The 19,768-nt window shown below is 43.1% G+C and overlaps 2 protein-coding genes across 6 annotated transcripts in view; both read right to left on the reverse strand.

Annotated features, from left to right (window-relative positions):
• Positions 1–3,748: 3,748 nt before the first annotated feature.
• Positions 3,749–14,665, reverse strand: LOC310821290 (protein NLRC3-like). Of its 5 annotated transcripts, XM_083693268.1 has the most exons (15): positions 14,568–14,649; positions 13,275–13,329; positions 13,093–13,161; positions 12,819–12,985; positions 12,540–12,653; positions 12,272–12,382; positions 11,865–11,937; positions 11,280–11,508; positions 9,365–11,162; positions 8,399–8,572; positions 8,144–8,305; positions 7,291–7,464; positions 6,663–6,836; positions 6,513–6,550; positions 3,749–5,768 (listed from the first exon to the last, which is right to left on the reverse strand). In XM_083693268.1, exons 4-15 carry the CDS (start codon positions 12,950–12,952, stop codon positions 5,224–5,226), a joined length of 3,726 nt encoding a protein of 1,241 aa, XP_083549394.1. In that variant the 5' UTR covers positions 12,953–12,985; positions 13,093–13,161; positions 13,275–13,329; positions 14,568–14,649; the 3' UTR covers positions 3,749–5,223. The 5 variants fall into 5 exon arrangements, with proteins under 5 accessions (XP_083549394.1, XP_083549393.1, XP_083549396.1 ...); XM_083693267.1 differs by lacking the exon at positions 13,093–13,161 and having other exon boundaries at positions 14,568–14,665; XM_083693270.1 differs by lacking the exons at positions 12,540–12,653; positions 14,568–14,649 and having other exon boundaries at positions 13,093–14,547.
• A 3,597-nt stretch (positions 14,666–18,262) lies between these two features.
• tll1 (tolloid-like 1) overlaps positions 18,263–19,768 on the reverse strand; it is a gene marked incomplete at both ends in the record, with an annotated part of 46,072 nt that continues 44,566 nt past the window's right edge. The window contains 3 exons of the mRNA XM_083693019.1: positions 18,263–18,397; positions 18,668–18,918; positions 19,331–19,544. Of these exons, the coding sequence (XP_083549145.1) occupies positions 18,263–18,397; positions 18,668–18,918; positions 19,331–19,544 (600 nt within the window). The remainder of the gene's footprint in view (positions 18,398–18,667; positions 18,919–19,330; positions 19,545–19,768) is intronic.

The raw sequence follows: 19,768 nt of genomic DNA on the forward strand, positions 1-19,768 counted from the left end.
GTATGAAAAGTGTGAAGGAGTCGTGGCTGTGCGGTTAGTACCTTGCCCCATCATCACGGGGTTAGAGGTTCAAGGCCCAGTGATGGTGCTTGAGCTATGTTTGGAACATGCTTTTGAATATGCTTCCTCAAACCTTCAAGTCAAATAAAAGAAACGAAGTATGAAAAGTGTGAAGGAGTCGTGGCTGTGCGGTTAGTACCTTGCCCCATCATCACGGGGTTAGAGGTTCAAGGCCCAGTGATGGTGCTTGAGCTATGTTTGGAACATGCTTTTGAATATGCTTCCTCAAACCTTCAAGTCAAATAAAAGAAACGAAGTATGGAAAGTGTGAAGGAGTCGTGGCTGTGGGGTTAGTACCTTGCCCCATCATAACGGGGTTAGAGGTTCGAGACCCGGTCATGGCTCTGGAACATGTGCGAGACCCTGTGGCAAGGTAGAGAAGCCTAAGGTAGCTTACCGGAACATCGGTGCAAGGTCTGACCAGCAGTATGTCACCACGGTGGATGACTTGGAAGGTGCGGACAACGCTCAGACAAAAAAAAAGGAAAGTGGGGGGGATGTGAGGGAGTGTCCCCCCTGCAAGGCTCGGACAAAAAAAAAGGAAAGTGGGGGGGATGTGAGGGAGTGTCCCCCCCCGCCCTTCCAGAACAATGTCCAGCAGTGGTTATCGAGAAGAAAGCTGTTTTTATAAAATAAAAATACCCCCCCCCAATTTTGTTTTAGATATATCTCCCTCCCCATCCATCCTTTGGAAGGTTTAGGTGGTGGCTAATTCTTGGTAAAGATGCTTCTTAGAAGAAGAAGAATTTTATAGAAGCATCTTTACCAATAATTAGCCACCACCTAAACCTTCCAAAGGAAGGTCACTTGGAAACTACTCACCTTACCTCATGGCCTCAGCTGGGTTTGGACCAGCAACATCCTGCTTGCGGGACCTGTCCTTTACCATTACACCACTGGGACGCTGACAACAAAGACATCACTCTGTCATTTTGACATCGACGTCAGCAGAAACCTGCAAAAAAAAAAAAAAAAAGCAAAAAAGAAGTGCAACAACATCAGTACCATTGACATTTCAAATAGCTGGGACATGTTCCATACCATGATGCCACCAAGCTGCTGACAACAAATGCACATTTCCAATGCCACCAACTCTGCAACTAAGGAACATGCAATATTTAACTTCGCAGACGCAAGACAAGAATTTGCAGTTTTGCTCAATTTCTTCAAGTATTTGGATGAAACCGAAGGTCACATACACACAGCAATAACATACATGAGCACAAAACTTTTTCAGCTACATATTGCTTTCACTAAAGATAGACACCTACAGTATATAAGACACACACATCTATTGAGTAAGTGTTGATAACAAAATATCATTATTTCCTTTACAGCATATAGCTATTTCTCCCATTATACTTAATCTTACTTCATACATGTTAACTCTCATTGCTCAACAGTTCAACTAACAATCACAAATGGAATAGGTCATCAGTAATACAACATGTGGCCTGGCACACAGGAGAGAATAGATTACTGTAAATGGTTTTTTGAGCACTTTTTGTGTTCTACAGTCATGCCATTTTTGTTGTTGTAACTACCTGCTTGATTCTGAATATTTGAGATGAACTTGATTTATATTTATGGTAAGCAATCATATTCTCTGTAACAGGCACAATACTACCATACACTATATAGTACAATGTTTTTCTGCTGTGTGAAATAACTGTTCCAACTGTTTTTCACATTTGTTTTCAAATGAAAGTTGTCCAACCTGCAATGAGTATTGATGGTTATAGTTATTATTTAGTGTGTCATTATGAAATTAATGGTTCAATAGATGACAAAGGATACTGTTTTGCTGCACTGTTTAGCTTTTTGACATGTGTTCTAAATTGAGCGTTATAGTGCATTTTGCAAAATAAATGTTGTGTTTTGGCAACCATGTTGACTATTAATGTGTTCACTGTTTAAGTTGAATACTGTTTCAAGAAATCGAGAAAAACTGTAACCGTGGAGCAGCTATACCTGTTCTTAAAACGTTTGACAATGAACAATTTTGCTAATCTTGGAGAGAGTGGGCCTGACATTTGGGATAAAGTATTGCATTAGCTTCCTTACATTCAGAGGCACAGACTGTATCACTCAACAGCACATCACAGCCACTCTTCACAACCTTCTAGACAAGGCAGGAATCTAACTCCAGAGAAACTGACTACTGCACACATAGCTACACCTGTTTTCTTCACGGACATTGTGAGTGGTGGACTGTCAAAAATCTTTTCTACTAAGTTATGTTCTGACTTTTGGTATATGGAGTTGAATCCTAGACTGTGAGTGAAGGTTATATGAACCATGACTAGCAACCACTGCAAGAGAGCAGAAGCATCACAACTGTGTAAAACTCCACATACAACTACACTGTGTAAACGCACATTTGAGTGGAACAGCATGGAAGTAGGGTCAGAGGCAGGTAGCAGTAAATGGTTTTGATGTAACTCCCAGGCCAAATCACTGTAGCCAAAAAGACAGGTAAAAAGGGAGGCAACTCATGTAAACTCAAATCTAAAACACAATCAAACAAAAACAAAACAATTCTTTCTTACTGTAACTTGTTTGGTGAAGACAACAACTTCTTCCAAGGCCGTTGTAGTGGATGACTTATTGATTGGCAATGACATTCAGCTGGGCTCCAACAAGGGCTGGCTGGAGGGGCACGGCAGTGGTGTTGTGAGGGGCAGGGTGATGTCATCATTCAAACACTCCTGGGGAGCTCAGAGGGTTATGACAGTGAGTTCATGTTCTCACATTTTTGGAGTAACTAACTTTAACTAAAATATTACATGGTCTTTGTGTATGTTTCTGTGTGTGTTTGTATGTGTGCCCTGTGTCTGTGTGTGTCACCCAGTTGTCTAAAGACCACTGTAGCGTCGCCCCAGTCGTTGCTATATATATATATATATATATATATACCTTCAAATCAAATAAAAGAAACGAAGTATGTAAAGCGTGAAGGAGTCGTGGCTGTGTGGTTAGTACCTTGGCCCCATCATCACAGGGTTAGAGGTTCAAGCCCCAGTGATGGTGTGTGAGCTATGTTTGGAACATGCTTTTGAACATGTTTCCTCAAACCTTCAAGTCAAATATAAGAAACGAAGTGTGTGAAGTATGAAGGAGTCGTGGCTCTGTGGGCAAGTACCTTGCCCCATCATAACAGGGTTGTAGGTTCAAGACCCGGTCATGGCCCTGGAAGTAGGTTTGCTTTTGAATATGTTTCCTCAAACCTTCAAGTCAAATATAAGAAACGAAGTGTGTAAAGTGTGAAGGAGTCGTGGCTGAGCGGTTAGTACCTTGCCCCCATCATAACGGGGTTGGAGGTTCGAGACCCGGTCATGGCTCTGTGTAAATACCTTCTAGCCCATTACCAGGTAGACTCCAATCACATGCCTCCAGTAAATCATCAGATGCCTCCACAGTTGTTGTACTCTTTTGGGTTTCTTTTCATCCTGATTTGCCAACTAAAACTGTGTTTCCCCATTTTATTCCATGCATTACAATGAGCCCGTCCTCTGATTTCTACCTCTGCCAGCCTCCCCTGTCCTCAGTGTATGTGGTTTTGAGGATGCAAGAGGGGAGTGATTGGGCAGTATGTGCTGTGGTGCTGTAATGCTCTACAGGCCTTTTTAAACTGTGCTTTTGTTCACCTGCGTGATGCAGCAGCCCCATTCTCATCAAGTTCAGCATCAGTTGTTTACATCATTTTATTATCTTTCACATTTACATTTTGTGTGTGCAAGCTTACATTTTTCCCTTTTCACAATTTCACAATAATTGCAACAATATATAATATAATAACAGCAAACTAACAACTTTTGAGTTTGAGTTTCACCCTCAAACCTGCATGACTACTCGTAACGGAAACAATATATGCATAAATAATCTTCACGTTTTTCTCCAGCAAATGGACTTTTGTGGTTGAAGGTGCGGCATTTATTGTGTTTGGAAATGTACCAAATCTAGCATAGGAAATGTGACTGGCTGGCTGAACAATCTATCAAACAAAACAGGTGCTTACCTGCAGCTGAGCCAACTTAATAGTGCATATAACTGCTTCTAAACTTATTTTTCCAAACCAAGTAACTAACAGAAATCCCACAAATCTCACCCAGGTCCCAGGTCAGGGACTTTTTTTGGGCCAGTCCTCAGAGATGGAAACACACAGATCTTTTTTTACATCTTAACAGTCCTTCCTAAGACCTCTTCACCCTCACTACCCTCCCTGTACTAACCCTAACCCCAACTCTTGAGACCTCTTCCCCCCTGTAAATAAACAATAATAAAAAATAAAAAAATTGGCTTCTGGCATTACGACTGCCAATGGCCCCTGGTGTGAGCATTGATTATTTTGTCTTATGATGACTGTTGGATAGATGATTCACTTGCTTAAACAAATGTATTTGTTGTAAGTGGCTTTGGATAAAGGCGTCTGCTAAATGCCATAAATGTAAATGTAAATGTTGGACCAAGCACCAGTGTCAAAAGTGACAGTGGAAATGTACCATTAGAGGATGGCCCAAGTTTTTTATCTGTTCTGATCAGGTCAGCTTTGTAGCAAAAGTAGTAGGCCCACTCCTATCCTCGACCAGTTCTTCATTGAATAAATGTTGTTCTTTCACAAACAGAATTAAGAAGACGAAGAAGACTGACCCGTAAACATTGGTTTTTACAACTGTTACTCTCTCGCGGATTGGAGTGGTAGGTGGAGTAGTTGGAGGGGTAGGTGGAGTAGTTGGAGTGGTAGGTGGAGTAGTTGGAGCGGTGGGTGGAGTAGTTGGAGCGGTAGGTGGAGTAGTTGGAGTGGTAGGTGGAGTAGTTGGAGTGGTAGGTGGAGTAGTTGGAGTGGTGGGTGGAGTAGTTGGAGTGGTAGGTGGAGTAGTTGGAGTGGTAGGTGGAGTAGTTGGAGCGGTAGGTGGAGTAGTTGGAGTGGTGGGTGGAGTAGTTGGAGTGGTAGGTGGAGTAGTTGGAGTGGTAGGTGGAGTAGTTGGAGCGGTAGGTGGAGTAGTTGGAGTGGTAGGTGGAGTAGTTGGAGCGGTAGGTGGAGTAGTTGGAGCGGTAGGTGGAGTAGTTGGAGTGGTAGGTGGAGTAGTTGGGATAAATGAAGTACTACTTAAGCTGCAAAGCTTTCGGGACACTGAGGTCTGATCTGAGTATCACAGAATGTCACCCCATGAAGTCTGAGCTTGTAGAATAAAGGGTCAATGAAGACTCCCAAAACACATAAAACCCAATGTAGAGGGGCTCAGTAAATGTAGTCTTGAACGTGTGCAGGTGAGTCAGTGTGTCAGAGGAGACACTGTAGAAGGACAGAGTGCCAGCCAGCCAGTTCAGATACACTCCTACTCTGTGGGAGCAGGAGGGGACAGGTAAGTCAGTCTTCACCTTATTGTGCCAGGCAGTGTAACTGTCGCTTGAGCAGTCCAGACTCCAGGACTTGTCGTTGTATCCTAGCACACAGTCATCACCCTTTCCACTCCTGCTGATTCCTTTATATGTCACTCCGATAGATGCCTCCCCACTCCACTCTGCCTCCCAGTAACAGCGCCCAGTCAGACTCTCTCTAGACAGCACTTGTGGACAGTTTTCGAATCTCTCTGGGTGATCATGGCATCGCTGCTCCTCTCTCACCCATGTCACCTTTCTGTTCCCCTCAGACAGACAGAGGTTCCTATGTGCTATGTTTGGGTCCAGTGTGAGCCTGCAGGCACCTAATGAGGGAAACAAGAACAAAGAGACATTGAACATCCACCATTCACATGCATATTGATGGAAAATGCATGCAAGTAAAACAAAGTGGTTGCATAATGTTGGACTAAGTCTGGACTAACCCTAACCCTAACCTACATTATAATATAGTCGTTTGTTGCATCGTACGCAGACACAATATACAGTTTCATTGCTACACGATAGATGACATTCAGCTACACGTGCTTATCAGACCTAGGGACAAAGGTTATTGGATGGCTAACGTTTTTCTCCAGCTCAATGATGACACGGATATTTGATGTTTCTATTTGCCCCAAATTTGGGGATTTTGAGCATAAAAACAACCAGAATCATTGAGAAAAAACATGAGGTAAAGAAAAAGAATGGTCAATTTGTTATATAATTTTATTTTTGGTTTGGCTTTTCCTTACAGCTTTTTTATAAGATCATCACAGGCACTGCCTTCCCTGACTCCAAGTCACTGGAAGCCTGCCAGAAACCTTGGTGTTATGTTTGACTCTGACCTGAACCTTGAGCAACATGTAAAAAGGTTGTCAGGCCTGTTTTACCATTTAAGAAACATGGCCAAAAATGACACTTTTTGACATTACTGATCCTCTTTTAACTTATGTTCTATTCTTATTTTATTGTTGTTTCCCTGTTCTGTCTGATTTCTCTGTTTTGTTTTCTGTCCTTTTTTATTGTTGGTGCTATGTTGTGTCCTTTTCACAGAGAACAACACTTACTTCTCATGTGCAACCAGTTCTGTACTCCAGTCTGAAATCTGAAAGCAAAGCACAAGAACAGTCAGATTTACTAAAAATCTCCTGAACCGTATGAATAAATTGAGTTTGATTGACTAATTTCAGCTTCAAACTGCCGCTGATTGTTTTTACCTGACTGTTTGGAGTTTATATGTTGGATCCTCCAGTCTAGAAGAGAGCAGCTTGACTCCTGTCTCTCCTGGGTGATTGAAGCTCAGGTCCAGCTCTCTCAGGTGACTGGGGTTTGAGCTCAGAGCTGAGGCCAGAGCAGCACAGCCTTCCTCTGTGACACCACAGAACAACAACCTGTGGAAATAGTTTCACTCTGTGAATGTTTCTGAATATGTATCATCCTCATTGGTATTACCGCTTTTATTCATCAAGGTTAGTCTCATTCAGACTGGTTCATTCCAGCTTATCAGGAATGAACCAGAGGTTGGAAGGCTTGAAACAGTTCTATTTACATGTAAAACACTCATAACAGTGCATTATGATAGCTACAGTTCAAAAGGTATTCACCCCCCTGTCTCAGACTCAAAAACGTCATTTTAAATACATGAAATTAGGATGATTCTCTCTGTGAGAATACATTTAGCTGAAGCTTGCATTTCATTGTGCAATTTACAAATATATAAACTTTGACATGAATCGACTTGACATTCAGTCAGCCTAGATATGAAATAAAGAGAATGCACCATGTCCAAAAAAATGTGTTACAAAGAACTTAAAAGTGAACAAAATGAAATTATGTATTTTTAACCTCAATGTCTCCAGTTGACAGTGTGGACTCCCCAGGCCATCAGAGAGCAGCTTCACTCCAGAATCCTGCAGGTTGTTGTCACTCAGGTCCAGCTCTCTCAGGTGAGAGGAGTTTGACCTGAGATTTGAGGCCAGTGCTGCACAGCATCTCTCTGTGAGGTTACATCCACTTAATCTGGATAAGAGACACAATAATGAAACTTGATTTTTTTTTTTTATTGAATTCCAACAGGATACATAGTGTTACTTTGTGACAAACAATCATATGGATCTCCTTGAATTGAATTGGCATTAGGCCATACGAACTTGATTCACTGCTTAACGGATGCTTAGAGAATTCAAAGTTAGGAATCTCAGAGTTAGTTTAGATTTGTATAAAAGACAAAAAAATGGCAGATCTCATATTTTGTAGCTCAACAAGCTGTGTTTAGTGCTGGTAAATATGAGATAGACACACTGGCTGGCTGAGGGTTGACTGAGGTCTTAAAGGGGCAGTGTTGTATTTTAGACAGAAGTGCAAGTTATTTCATCATTAGAAAACAAACATGCTTTCTAGGTTTCAAGTCAAACATGGCCGATGTTTAAAAAGCAGCATTTTCATTCATCAAAGTCTGTCAATTTTCCCAGTAATCTCAAATAATGTATACTGTATAGGCCTACGCCTATATTATGATAAATATGACTTATAAATAACATAAGCTGGATATTGGTACACAAATATGTACGTTTGTACAATCTGTTAAATAATTAATTAAGTTTGCATGGCCTTATCACTGATAGCTGAGTATTTTTAAAGGACTAACACTCTACCAGGCTAGAGCCACAATTACATTAAAGACAAATGCATTGTTCACCTCAGTGTCTCCAATTTCCCCAATCCAACAGAAAGCAGTTCAACTCCTGAATCCTGCAGGTTGTTGTCACTCAGGACCAGCTCTCTCAGATGTGAGGAGTTTGAGCTGAGAGCTGAGACCAGGGCTTCACAGCATCTGTCTGTGAGGATACATTTATCCAGCCTAACAACAAAAAGAGGAAGAGCAAATTGGTTTTACAGAAATATAGTTATACATTTGATGAGACAGAAAACTGAAAGCCAAAGCATTACTCACCTTAATATCTCCAGTCTGCAGTGTGCACTTTGCAGTCCATCAGAGAGCAGCTTCACTCCAGAATCCTGCAGGTTGTTGTCACTCAGGTCCAGCTCTCTCAGGTGAGAGGAGTTTGAGCTGAGAACTGAGATCAGGGCTTCACAGCATCTCTTTGTGAGGTTACATTGACTCAGTCTAAGAACATAAGAACAATTGAAAACAGCAACCCTAACCCTCCCAATAAAGATTATAACATGTTATATTGTTAATTTTCATTCATTATTTGGCTTGTGAGCTGGCAATCTATTTTGCAGTAATTGTGCATACAACGTGGTCAGTTGCATTGACACTTCACACGACAGACATTGGCTCCACTTGTGACTTTCATGTCGGCAAGATCTGTAACTAAAATCTGTGTCCCGTGTCAATGTTTTAACCAATTACTCAAATGCAGTGCCGGATTGGCCATTGGAAGGTTCAGGAGAATTCCTGGGTTTTTTTTTTGTTGTTTTTTTAGATCGGACCCTCCCAATTTGGATCGGCCCTGGTTTGTCTTGAAAGATTATTTGGTCATTCAGCCATTCAAGTTTGAATACTGTGCTGTTGTTGTGTTCGCTTAAACAAAGGTACTACTCCCCAGTTCAAAATATATATGACTAAAATATCAAAAAGAGAATGAGTGCGACTGAAAAATTAAGAATGACAAAAGTCCCTTGTGAAATAGGCTGCCAATTTTGGAAATGTTAATATGAGCATACTGTTCGACACTTGGCCTTATGATGAGTGTTGTTTATTTTGCATAGTGACTGACTATGCAAAATAACTGTCATTTGCAATATTTTGGGTTGGCCATACGCAGATATTATTTTGTGTTTTATGTTGTGTTATCATGACGCAACAGGAATGGTGTTCTTGTGTAGCCTATACGTTATTTAGTGAATTGTGGCTATTTTTTGTTGATCACTGCGGTCAAAGCCAAGCACTCACAGAGCTATGCAGGAAGCGTTGACCACTGGCAGCAGCCTCAGAAGACCGTCCTCTGATCCAGAGTATTTCTTCAGGTCAAACACATCCAGCTCCTCTGCTGAAGTCAGCAACACAAAGACCAGAGCTGACCACTGTGCTGGTGAGAGTTCGGCCTTTGAGAGCCTTCCTGAGCTCAGATAGCTTTGGATTTCCTTCACCAGAGAATGGTCATTTAGCTCATTCAGACAGTGGAACAGATTGATGGACTTCTCTGAAGAGGCATTCTCCCTGATCTTCTCCTTGATGTAGTTGACTGTTTTCTCATTGGTCAGTGAGCTGTTTCCTGTCTTTGTCAGTAGGCCTTGTAGGAGAATCTGATTGGACTCCAGTGAGAGGCCCAGAAGGAAGCGGAGGAACAGATCCAAGTGTCCATTCACACTCTGTAAGGCCTGCTCCACTGCACTCTTGTGTAAGTCAATCAATGAATTCAGCTTCAGTGGTGTTAAAAATTTCCTTGATAGGGATCTCTGCTTAACCAGTGGGTTTTTGCCACTCTTCATGAAAGTGAGGAACACGTATACAGCAGCTAGGAATTCCTGGATGCTCAGATGCACAAAGCAGAAGACCTTCCCTTGGTGCAGGCCACACTCCTCTCTGAAAATCTGTGTGCACACTCCTGAGTACACTGATGCTTCTCTGACATCAATGCCACACTCTCTCAGGTCTTCTTCATAGAAGATCAGATTGCCTTTCTCCAGCTGTTTGAAGGCCAGTTTTCCCAGGGACAGAATAATCTCTTCATCCCTCATCATCCCATCCCTGTCTTTGTCTCCAAGATACTTCTTCGTCTTCTGTTTGGTCTGAAACACCAGGAAGTGTATGTACATTTGAGTCAGAGTATTGGGCATCTCTCCGCTCTCTGTTGCACCCAACAGTCTTTCTAGGACGGTGGCTGAAATCCAACTGAACCCTGGTATGTGGCACATGATGTAGAGGCTCCTTGATGACTTCATGTGTGTGATGATTCTTTTGGCCAAGTTTTCATCACTGATTCGCTTCTTGAAGTACTCCTCCTTCTGTGGATCATTGAATCCTCTAACCTCTGTCACCCGGTCCACACACTCAGGAGGGATCTGACTGGCTGCTGCTGGTCGGGTAGTTATCCAGAGGAGTGCATCAGGAAGCAGATTTCTCTTGATGAGGTTGGTCAGCAGCACGTCCACAGAGGTTGACTTAGTAACATCACAACAGCTCTCGTTGTTCTTGAAGTCTAGAGGAAGTCTGCACTCATCCAGACCATCCAAGACAAACATAACTTTGTACTTGTCAAAGTTGGAGATTCCTGATAATTTAATTTCACTGTAAAAATTACCAAGAAGTTCCGTCAAACTGTGTGTTTTCCCTGTCAGCAAGTTCATCTCTCGAAAGGGAAGTGGAAATATGAATTGGACATCCTGATTTGCTCTTCCTTCAGCCCAGTCCAGAATGAATTTCTGCGTAGAAACTGTCTTTCCAATGCCAGCCACTCCCTTTGTCAGCACTGTACTGCTCGGTTTGTCTTGTCCAGGTAGGGGTTTGAAAATATCATTGCAATTGATTGGTGTCTCTTGTGTTGCTGGTCTCCTAGATGCAATCTCAATCTGCCTCACTTCATGTTCGGTATTGACCTCTCCACCTCCACCCGCTGTGATGAAGACATCTGTGTAGATCTTGTTGAGAAATGCTGGGTTTCCTTGCTCAGCTATTCCCTCAAACACACAGTGAAACCTCTTCTTCAGGTTAGATTTGAGTTTACGTTGGCAAACCACAACACCCTCACCTGAATCACAATTTGCAAAAATTCAACAATCAGCGAAAATATATTTTTGTACATTTCACTTACTATTTAAATTTAACTGTAACACTTCCTCTCGGAATATTATGTTAGATCTCTTACTTCTCTCCAATGTGTCAGCGAGCTCCTTCTGGTTCATGTTCCTCAGGACGTGCAGTGTGATCTGTAAAGCCCCCTCTCTGACATTGACATCCTGCTTCACATCTTCAGTGTCCACCACTTCCTCTTCCTCCGTCTGACTATCAGTGCACTCTGGGTGATCTTGAAAAATAAGCCTCTGGAACCTCGTCAGCTCTTGTCTGACTGAAGTGATGACCTTATGTTCTAGCAACTGAAACAAACAATTCAACATTCAAACATACAGTATGCAGCCGTGGAGGCTGGTGGAGGTGTAAATAGGAGGACAGGCTCATTGTCATGCCATATACTATTCCTCATTCCATTCCATGTATTACAATGAACCCGTCCTCAATTTCTACCTCCACATAAAGTAAAGCGTGCTCACTGGTGCTCTCAAGCATCATCTTGAGTTGGTTATACAACTTTCCAGCCCTATTGATCTTAGTCAGGTTACTGCTGGCTTTACATGAGCCTACTGTAAAGGTTACATGCAGTAACATATCAGTCAAGGTGTCTCAGACATATTTCATTTCATATTGAGTGTCAAGCAAACCCAAGCAAACCCACCTTGAATATGGAGGCCAGGTCCTGCTCACTTGGAATCTCTGACTCTTGTGTGTCAACTTGGTCTCTGAGAACTCTGTGAAGAAAAAACAGAAATAGAAAATCACTATTTCGTCCAGAAATGGCACATTAACAACCCTTTGCACTATACAGTATGGCAACATAATACAATTTTCTCCATGAGCAGAGCCACACCCACTGTGAGTAAAAGTTTCTGCTGTCTCTTTCTTAATATTCCAAAATAATAGGATTTCTTTGCAACTGTGCATACTTTTTTTGAATGAATAATTGTAATTGAGACCATATAATTTCAACCATGACAACCATGTATTCATTTTTTAGAACTTCAGTGGACTTCACCGGTTAAATAGTATTTTGACAAAGACAAAGAATAAACCTTCAGCTCTAACCTTTCACCAGACTGAAGCAGTCCACTGAATTCTATGGGCAGAATCATAGACTGGTCACTCTTCATGGACACACAGCTGGGCACAGGCAAGTCTGGTCTCTCTTGTTGGACCCTGATATTGTATAAACATCCTGAACATGACCCACTGGACATCAACTGGTGAACACAATTATGTAGAACATAACAATGCCTTCTTTTCTTCTTCAAGTCAGTTTCCTCTAAAACTCAGAAGTTGTATATTAGCATATTCAGTTAAACAAGCTTTTTACCCTTGTTCAGTATAGAGGCTTTCTCTGAATGAAATTGGAAGAATCATAGATTGGTCACTTTTCATGGACACACAACTTGGTACAGGTGAGTCTGGTCTCTCCTGCTGGATTGGGCTTCAACACAAAACAGAAACACCATCAAGCTCTTAGTCAAACTGCTTTTATGGATCCAAATAAGGTCTCAGATTCTCAATAGATAAAAACTCAACACACAGTAAAACTCAAACTGTACACACAGACAGACAGACAGACAGACACACACACACACACAAACATCACCTCTTAACTTCATGCTGGGGGTCATGTTCCACACAAGAGGCAGTATCCCCCTCCTCTCTCTCCCCAGAGAGACTCATTTTAGAGGCAATGCCCCCTTCATTTGTCTCCCCAGGGAGACTCGATTTAGAGGCCATGGTCCTCTTCTACCACAGACTCCTCCTACTTGCCTATATAGTCGATAAATGCCAAAGTGAAACAATACAAGAAGATATCAATATAAAGGTATTAGGGATAGTTCATAGTTTAAATCATAATTTTTTACTCTTCCACATACCTTCAATGTCGTCTGCTGACCAGTAGCAGCACCATCTGTGAAGCCTGTCATTCCATTTTCCACAGCAGCCTAGAGTGTTAGCATAGCTTTGGCTAACAGTTCAACATGGATTCTCAATCTAGCCCAACAGCATTCACAGATGGTGTGACTACTGGTCAACAGATGACCTTGATTCTATTTACCTTTAGTCTGCACCACGCCTAAAGACTATAGCTGTATGTCTTCATTCCTGCCAACCTATAAGATATGAACCAGAACTTATCACACATGGCAGCATCAGGGTACGTGCCACCTGGACACGCCATAGCCAGAAACATGTTTACCTGCATTCCAGAGTAATGGAAGATAATGGAAAACTCACGGATCAGGAAATACATTGTACTGTTCCATCTGTCCACCAAAACCAATAATCAAAATAATAGAAAAAATTTGAATAATTCCTAATTGTCTGAGAAGAGACAGGAAATATATATTATACAATTAGAAATTATTCAAATTTTTACTTGTCTATTTTCATGACACAGTTCTTAAACATTTGAAAGATGGAGATGGGATACGCCTCTATATAGAGAGTCCTAAATACAAGCCTTGTAAGGATTTGAGTGTAACCCTAAAGGGATTATATTAAAAATTAAACATTAAATTATTACATTAAAAACATTTTCAGGTGTTGGCACAGTTAAACTTTTAACAACCCAGGTAGCTTAAATGCGATTTTTGTTTTGTTGTGTCATTTAGTATTCACAGTTTGATATGTTTCGGAGGTAGGAGTAATCTTGAGCATTTAGTTATTTAAGGAATAAGGCATGCGTGGCAATGGTTTATCGTGAATAAAGTCACAGCTGAGGGCTGTTGTTGCCGGCAACCCATCAGCTGTGACTTCTTTCACGGTAAAGCTCTAGTGCCGTATTGCTTTTGTTCAACGGTTACAAAACAAAACAGAGAATTGTGAAAAGAAAACAATGCCTTAGGTATTTATTTTGTGATAGATTGTGGTAGTTTCTGCCTTGTGCTCAGATTATTCTCAAAACGACCACTGTTGTCAATTACTGCAATGTACGGTAAACAGGTAAAAGGCGTCATAGTTGTTACTTTATCAGGGAATAAAGCACGGCTTTGAACGCCTCTCGGCTAATCACAATGCTTGTTCTGATCAAACCGTTGTATAATACTTAATAACAAAGATATAAACATTTTACAACAGTGCCAACATCAGGAAAAATAGGTACAAGTTAGTGAACAATCCCTTTAATGCTTATTCTGCTGTAGTATCCAGTAGCTCTGAGTAAATAGATTATAATACCTGAATTAATCCAATTCAAACACATTTACATTTTCTGTTGAGTACAACCAAACATGGCCCTGATAACGTAGCTCCTTCTATAACTGTGAGAGACACCTGTGTCCAAAATATTATTATTTAACATATTTTCAAATACCCAGGTCTGATCTGCACACACAAATCAGCATCTTACCGTTGTGATCTCTTTCCCACTAGCTCTCTATCCAGGTCCTCTAATGATGTGAAGGGAGAAGTGAACAGAGAGTCAAGGCATTTGTTTGTGTTTTCTTCAAGTGAATGTGTTACCAAGGGACTGTCGCATAAACTCATGACAAAGAAGCATTTCCCCGAAGCGTTTTTTCCTGGATGAACCAGTTAGTTCAGATCGCATGGTTGATGCCACTTGCATACAAGAACTGAGGAATGAGAACAGAACAGATTAGGCACAAACAAAGATCTACATAAAGTGTAGATGGACACACACGCACACACACACACACACACGCACACACGCACACGCACACGCACACGCACACGCACACGCACACACACACACATACCTACAAAAAATCTATGACACGTGTGTTTTCACCTGTTTGTAGTTTTAATGACTCAGCATAGAGAGGAAGTTGGTTTCATCAGACTACAAACAAAGGAGAGGTGATAGAACTACAAACATGGAGGAGAGATGATAAAACAAACTACATAGGGGATGGGATCACCAGGGGCTTGGCACATACAGCAACAAGTCAACACATCAAACAAACACAGCTTTTACAAACACACACACAAAACACACACACACACACACACACACACCCAAACACACACACCATCAAATCGCATATATTTTCCCATCTAACATACACATAAAGCAAACCATGTATGCATCCATAACACGTTCACACTCCATCTCCACACACACGAGGTCGTTTCACACTGCAGTTTCTTAGCTTAGGGCTATCCTTAGCCTAGGGTTAAGACTGGCCCAGGGCTCCCTCAATTCACACATGCATCTGTTACTGTAGTAGTGTTATTGGATGATAGCATTCCATTGAAGCTAACTCTGGCCCCTGTTCACACTGGCGATTTTGGCACCGTGTTTTGGATGATTTCTGGGCCTAACCTCGAAAAATCGGTGCTAACCCTGCTCCAGAGCAGGGCCAGCTAGCCCTGGGCTAACGTCGGTGCTAGCTCACTTTAAAGTGTGTGCAAGTGTGAACAGTTGCTTAGCCCCAGTCTAAAAGCGCTCTTAGCCTGGGGCCAGTTGCATAAACTTACATAAGACTGGTCTATGGGCCTAGACCATAATTACAAAATGTTTAATTGCTAACACTAACTCACTTATCGGCGGCCATGTTTATTTTTCTGTTCAGTGTCTTCTTTTTCCTGATAAGATAAGTAGTACTTCAAGAGGACTTAAGTTAGGCCAAGTCACTTTCATGCAACAGGTGAAATTAGACTTCTATCCTAAGTCTGACTAACAGTTAGACTTAAATCAAAGTCGAGGTCTATGTATATGCAACTGGCCCCTGGGGCTAAGCACAGTTTAAAAAGGCCTATAGAGCATTACAGCACCATAGCACATACTGCCCAATCACTCCCCTCTTGCATCCTCAAAACCACATACACTGAGGCCAGGGGAGGCTGGCAGAGGTAGAAATCAGAGGACGGGCTCATTGTAATGCATGGAATGGAATCAGAAATGGTATCCAACACGTTCCTTATTCCATTCCATACATACATACATACATTTCTACCTCCACCAGCCTCCACTGACTGAGGACACACACCATGTCAACAACACATGTGAATCCTTGGTGCATGAACCAATAAGGTAAAGAGAGAGAGAGAGAGCAGCTTGCAGAGCATATGAACATACCCCTCCCTCCCTCCCTCACTCTCTCTCACAAACACACACACGCAAGCACGCACGCACGCACACACAGTTCTGACTGGTTCCTCCTTGTTTTACAATACATCTTTTTCAAGTTCTTCAAACTCATTGTCAAATAAAATAATTCCCAAAAAACAATCAACAACAGTAACAAATGTTATCTACATACAGAGACATTGTGTGCAAGGACATACATTTGGTTCTAAGGCAATATTGTAGTTCCACAGGACTAGTGCTGTCGACGCTGGACGTTGTTCGAACGTTGTCAGTCCGTTTTTAAAACGTTGCCTCACAGTTCCTCCACCATACACTCAGTCAGGTATGGTGTAGTTGGCTCAGGGACTCAGAAAACCATCTATTTAACGTTTTTTTAGCACCATGGAAATTCCCCATTGTCCGTTGTCCAACATTCTGTGATTCCCAGAAATGGTCTCTGTTCAGTTTAGGAACATCGTCCAGTTAGGGAATGTTGTCAGAACGTTGGATTGGTGGAAAACAGTGTTCCCTTGTTTTTTTAATATGATTCCCAAAGTCTGGATCGATAAATGTATCCAGGTATGGATTATCATGTTCATAAACATGGGATTAGCAATGCATGTTTGCAGGAGGCTGTCCACCCTTCTGGTGTTACAACGTTTTGAACACAACACAACATTTTATGTCCATTATGATGCATTTCCTGTGATGCGTTTTCCTGTGGGCTTGGTAGGATATGCGCAGCCTACAGTTCTGAGGTGGCAGAAACACAGACAACATGGACACACACTCAACATACAATACGCAAGGCTTCACATAACATCTGAGATATATTCGGGTTATTGGGGGGGTTTCTTTTTTTCTTTTTTATTTATTCTTCCGTTTTTAATGATGGGCATCTGCCGAAGCTGGAAAGCAAGGGATGAAGGGATTGTGGGAGGAAGGGAATCAGCCTTTGTTCATTTCTGCACACACACACACACACACACACACACACACACATCACTGTTTAGTTTAAGACATGAAATACAACCACAACTTAGTCACTGCAGCAGTGGTGAGATGGAAAGTCCAGACCAGTCCTCAGGCCTCAAAGGCATTTCAAATGGCCATCACTTAATTCCCCCGAGCCACTGTAAATCCAGACCTCACTCACGTCGCCATTTTGGCTCCAGTCACTGTGGCTTTAGACCTCACTCACGCCGCCATTTTGGATCCAGTCATTGTGGATTCAGACCTCGTACATGCCGCCATTTTGGATCCAGACATTGCAGAGACAGAACACTCTAATGCTGTCATATTGGTTCCAGTTGCTGTAAAGAACACGGGAGGGGGGCGAGTCACAGTCAGGGAACGAGGAAGCGATGGACAGAATCATGCTTCTCTTTTCAGTCAATCAAAGTGGCCATATGCTGTTCAATATGAGTCTTGGGTGTGTGCAACGGACCGTGTGTTTGTACTTGGGTAGGGTGGAGGCAGACAGGACAGCAAATGTCCCAGATAGTGTTCAATAAGCGCCCCAGTCCCCCCCCCCCCCCCCAACCTTATCCCATAGAGGATTCGGCTGATACACACTTGTCACTCAGTGAGACCTCCCCCAGAACACTCACACATACAGTCAAACTTTCTTGTGCCGTTTCTGTTCAGAGAGTTTCAGAGTTAGCAGTGTGGACTTGACCTCTTGCTGAGGGGTCGTTTGATTAATCAGTTCAGAGGGATCAGTTCACTTTGTAACCCAGTGTCACTTCACTTGACTGACAGAACTGCTCAGGTCCAAATATTCCAGAACCACCGCCATTATAGGAGAGAGGCTGCAACTGTTTGTTCTAGAACACGTTCTAGAACTTTCTCCCTTTGCGAGACTTGTTTGTGAGGAGCGTCTGCAGGGGGAGAGAGGCTGTGCTCGCGTCGTAATCACGGTGGCGACTGGTGAGGTCGAGGGCGAGGTCACGGTGCGGTGGGAGGGGGGCGTGGTGAGGTCAGAGGTCGTCGAGGGGTTACGGGGGGGGGGGGGGTCACTTCCTGGTGTGCAGCGTCTCCTGGAACTTGGTGCTGGTGTAGCGGATGTGGAAGCCCTTCTTGCTGATGGTGTCGTCGCTATGGAAACGGATCAGGACTGTGTCTCCCGCCGAGTAGATCTCCTCCCGGGGCTGGAGGAGGGAGAGACGGAGGGAGTAAAGGATAGATCAGAGATGGAGGGAGGTGGAGGGATGTATAGCTATACATGTATAGATCAGGGGAGGCTGGTGGAGGTAGAAATCGGAGGACAGGCTCGTTGTAATGCATGGGACGGAATGAGGAATGGTATCAAACACGCAAACCAGCCTCTACTGGCATAGACATCCTAGATATAACAGATATACAGGTGCATGGACAAACAAGGAACATAGAAATACAACACGACAGACAAGAACCCTTACCCCCGAGCCACAGAAGCGGCCCAGCCGGTGGGAGTTGGAGTCGTATCCATCGTACAGCTCTATGTAGTCATAGCCACAGTCGGCCTCCTCCTCCACCTCGAACGTGGTGAAGGTGAGTTCTATACCGTAGCCCTGCTCCGCCGTCAGGAGCCACTCACAGTCCGTGTGGCCCGGGTAGTTGGTGTCCCCGAACTGGGAGTGGGAGTACAGGTTCTTCTGACGCGTCTCGGCCTTGAGTCTGCCTCCACACTCTTTTGGGGGAAAAGGGGGGGGGGGGGGGAAAGAGAGACAGAGAGAGATTTTAAAGAGGTAAACAATCACAAATATTTGGGAGAAAATGAGGGGTGACCTGTTTTCTTTCATTTGTATAAGTGATTCCGTTTTGAACAAGGCCCTGTGTGGGATGTGTGTCTCCAGTATTAGCTAACGACGCTTAGGTGAACGGATCGAGATCCTTGAACCAAAGCAAATGATGCACACTGATCCTGCATGTACTGTTTCACACCACTAGAGGGAAGCAGTGCACTGATCAAAATATCCTCACTTTAGAACTGCAGTTTAACTTGCAGTGAACATCAAAAGCTTACACACACACACACACACACACTCATGAAGGCACACACGCACACACACACAAACACACACAAACACACACACAAGTACCAGTGGAGTGTGTGGCCTGGAAGCCCTTCCTCTGCACGGAGGCGTCAGAGATGAAGCGCAGGTACATCTTGTTGCCTGTGGAGAGGAGAGGCTCGGGGGTCTTACTGCCACACAGCCGACCCAAGATGGACGCCGTGTCGCTGTCGCCGTCAAACGCCTCCAGGTGGTCGTACGCACACTCCTGATGCTGCTCGATCTCAAACTCATTAAACGCCTGGAGAGAGGGATGGGGAGAGTGAGAGGGAAGAGAGAGAGAGAGAGAGAGAGAGAGAGAGAGAGAAGAGTATCTCGTTAGTTTTCTCATTAGTGTTTTAAACAGAAGTGTTTCCATCACCTTCTGCCCTCTCTTCTAATCAGCACACAAGGACGGGAGACATGGGGGGGGGGGGGGGGGGGGGGGTAGCCGGACTCTCTCTCTCACACCACACACACACACAC

The sequence above is a fragment of the Argentina silus genome, assembly GCF_951799395.1.
Source record: "Argentina silus genome assembly, chromosome: 21".
Taxonomy (NCBI): domain Eukaryota; kingdom Metazoa; phylum Chordata; class Actinopteri; order Argentiniformes; family Argentinidae; genus Argentina; species Argentina silus.